Genomic DNA, 3,387 nt, shown 5'->3' with positions numbered 1-3,387 from the left:
TTATTTCCCAGGTATTTAATGCAACAGTATTTACCATACCATCACTCATTGTTAGGCTGTCTACCTTGTAGGAAAGTGTTTTGTATTGTTAGCTATTGAAATAGAAAAATTGAGCAAATCATTGTCAGAGAAAGAATTATATGTTCACCTTTACGCGACTCAAAAATCTAAAAACCAATGCACTTTAATTTTTTTTTTAATGTACTCCCCATAACATAACACCAACGATCACCGCACAAACCACCGGCACGGTCTATCGAGTTTCATCCGCATTTACATTTCTAATCTCGTTCGCATCCCATCTCAGAATACTGCTGCTGGGACGTCATACGCCGTTGCGCGACCTGGTGACTTCGTTCGAGGATGTGCTGAGTACACTCTCCTGGATCTGCATCGCCACCATTCGCATTCTGCGCATCTGCAGCGTGTGTAACAGGACGAAAAATGAGGTAACGCCATGGCAAAAAAACATTAATCCTAGAAATGGCGCCCGAAAAGTGCATCCATTCCCGAGCGAAATAAAACTATCCCCGAGCCCCGAAGGGGATGGAAAAAGCCGCCCATCCAACGGCCGCCGATCGACAAGCGGCCATTACAGTGCGTACAGTCGACCTACAACCTCCAGTCGACACCAGTACATCACCAGGCAATGGGCCCACTCTGGCTTCTAATGCCTACTCCCTGGTGTGTACGGTGTACGTTACAACGAACGACCCACTTGTAGATGTATGCAAAGATATGCTAATTGACTGACACCTCCCGGTGCAGGCAGGGGGTGTGGCTCATGGATAGTAGTGTGGCTGACGCATTTTAGGATCTCTCATCTGCGGGAGTCTGGTTTCCATGCTCGAGCAGCCAGCCAACACCATTCCGTACTTTCATTGCTCATATCACTAACACCTAAAAGTACGTGATGCAATGTCCATAAAATTTGTAAATAATTCCATCCTCACTCCCAAACCTTCCACATCCTGGACTGGTTCCATGTTCTACGGGGGACAAACCGGCTTGCTGGCATGTGCTGGGCATGTGTGACACACCGTTCATTCGTTCGTTCGTTCCGTTGAGCGCCTCTTGGAGCACTATTTCATGCGGTTCTGATTTTGAGTGGGTCTCCGGTCAACAGTGCGCTGTTTGTCACCTATTTCCCATTGGAACCCATGGACCACCAGCAGCAGCATCATGGTGTGCACCAGATGGACACCCTAGGACCGGCAAACAAAGCCACCGGACCGTCGGGGGATCGGATCAATCTTTCGTCCAAGTTCGATTATTTTTTTTTTTCAATTAATGCATACAACGGTCACCAGACATTCCATGAATATTTCCTACTTTATCGCCAACCGAACGTAACCATGGCCGGTGCACAACGGTGGTCGTGCGTGTACTCGATGGATGCGCATCGATGTGCTTCGAACCAGAAGCCTGAGTCCAAACGCCAACACCGGACACACACAGACGCTAAGGATGGATTCCGGAGGTTTTTCGTCCAGTTGATTTTCGGATCCTTTTTTTTTGCTACCTCGTTTCCCTTGGCAACGGTTGTTGGACCAGAAGCAACCAGATTTTTCGTACGAATCGAAAACCGATTCCAATCGGCCTCCGATGGAACTGTTTTTTTCATCGTTTTTTTTTTTCATTTTCCCGTTTTTTCTTCTTCTCTCTTTTTTTCTGCCTCTCCCACCACTTGCGAAACTTGGTTGGCGAAAACGATTGTCCAACGATTGTCGGTGGTCGGTTGCTCGCTCGACACAGGCCCAGCAAATCGGAAGCCTCATCCAGGGGCTGGGCTGGAAGACACATTGCGGTGCCACGAAAACGGCGGTGAGTATGCGGTGCGTAAGCATAAATTAACGCACATTCCATTTCCGCAGAGAGAGAGAGAGTGAGAACGAGAGAGCGAGAGAGAGCGAGCAAATTTTTGGTTTCATTTGTTTGACAAACGACATGTTTTATGGTCCGCAATGGTCCCCGGGGAGGGATGTTTAATGCGTGTGTGTGTGTGTGTGTGTGTCTGCGTGCGCACCCATCGAAACGGTGCCGGACATTCCGTGGCATGCGGACCTCATTTTCGGAAACCCTGTATTGCTTCCGCGATTCCACAACCACACAATAACGGCTCGCAACGGTCGATTGTTTTGCACTCTGTTCACGTGACGACGACGACGTTGGCGACGACGACCAGCGCCAGGACACGTCTCCATTCAACCGGATCCGTGCCGATGCGGTGCATATGCGGAACAGCTCGAGGCGTTCGAGTTCCCAACATACGCTTTCCGATCATTTCTCACGCTCTCTCTCTCACTCCTTATGGCCCGTGGCACCAGTTCCCGTGGCCTCCGTGGTGCTACATTTGCATTAGAATGCGTGCCAACCAGAATGTGTTATGAATTATGTAACGCACCACCGTTACATGCGTTTCCGGTAAATTGATTCAATATCCGCCACTTTGTGTGTTGCTTTCTGGGTGGGGGGGGTTTTTGGCACGATGATGTGGCACCATGGCCATGGCGCTGGGTGGTGCATCCTGGGTGTCCTCGGCAACGCGCTCACGAGCACGCATTCACATAGTATCTCGTGTGAAATGAATTGCTTCACACACGCACACACGCACTCACGCAGGCAGGCAGTGGCCGATGATTTGTGGCCTGGTGGTGTATTTCTAAACGGTTCTCTCGGTACACAATACTTGGTTCAAGGGTGCAGGGAATGGTGCCGATGAGGAGCTTTTGGGGGTGACCCACATTTCCGGGCGAAAAGGAACACATTTGTTTCGACAGCATTCATTCGACGCCGGAATTTCATTTCCAAAGAGCGATCGGAGCTTTAGAGGATGGAAAACACTAAACGTAGTTCCCGGTCCCATTGCAGGTGCGACGACTGTCGCTGCAGCTGCTACAGCAACGCATCGAGTTCAGTGCCGGCGGATTGTTCCCCATTGATCATGGACTGATGTTTAACGTAAGTGTCGAGGCCAACACCGCAACACAGCAAGTTGGTCAACTAACCATTCGTGAGTCGTTCTTCCAAGAAACATTTATCCAGCATTTGTTTGTGCTTTTGGGTTTCGTTTTGCTTTCATTTTTATATTTATACAGATCGTTGGTTCGTTGGCCACATTTCTGCTCATTCTGGTACAGTTTGACATCGCTCAGGGCGGAGCCAAGTGGAAGCCAGTGGCAACAGAACCGCCGGCAAACACCAGTACGGCTCAGTGAGCTTTCTACATGGCACGTGTCGCCGGTAGCTGGCCGCTAGGCGGCTTATGCGCGTCTTGCTGGTTTGCTTTTTTGACCTTTTTGTTTTGTGGATGTCTTTAACACATTCCTTGTGTTCTATGTTCTGTGTGTGTCTAAATAATGGTGATTTAGAAAAGAAGCATCATAT

At 49.2% G+C, this 3,387-nt stretch overlaps 1 protein-coding gene across 1 annotated transcript in view; it reads left to right on the top strand.

Moving 5' to 3' along the window:
* The window catches only part of LOC125959452 (gustatory receptor 68a-like), a 6,667-nt gene extending 3,280 nt beyond the window's left edge, over positions 1-3,387 (top strand). Inside the window, exons 4-7 of the mRNA XM_049692275.1 lie at positions 308-449; positions 1,756-1,824; positions 2,872-2,961; positions 3,099-3,387. Of these exons, the coding sequence (XP_049548232.1) occupies positions 308-449; positions 1,756-1,824; positions 2,872-2,961; positions 3,099-3,218 (421 nt within the window). The 3' untranslated portion in view covers positions 3,219-3,387. The remainder of the gene's footprint in view (positions 1-307; positions 450-1,755; positions 1,825-2,871; positions 2,962-3,098) is intronic.

The sequence above is a fragment of the Anopheles darlingi genome, chromosome 2 (assembly GCF_943734745.1).
Source record: "Anopheles darlingi chromosome 2, idAnoDarlMG_H_01, whole genome shotgun sequence".
In the NCBI taxonomy this organism is placed as follows: Eukaryota; Metazoa; Arthropoda; class Insecta; order Diptera; family Culicidae; genus Anopheles; species Anopheles darlingi.
The sequence above is the reverse complement of the archived record's forward strand: the minus strand, read 5'-3'. Positions and strand labels throughout refer to the sequence as shown.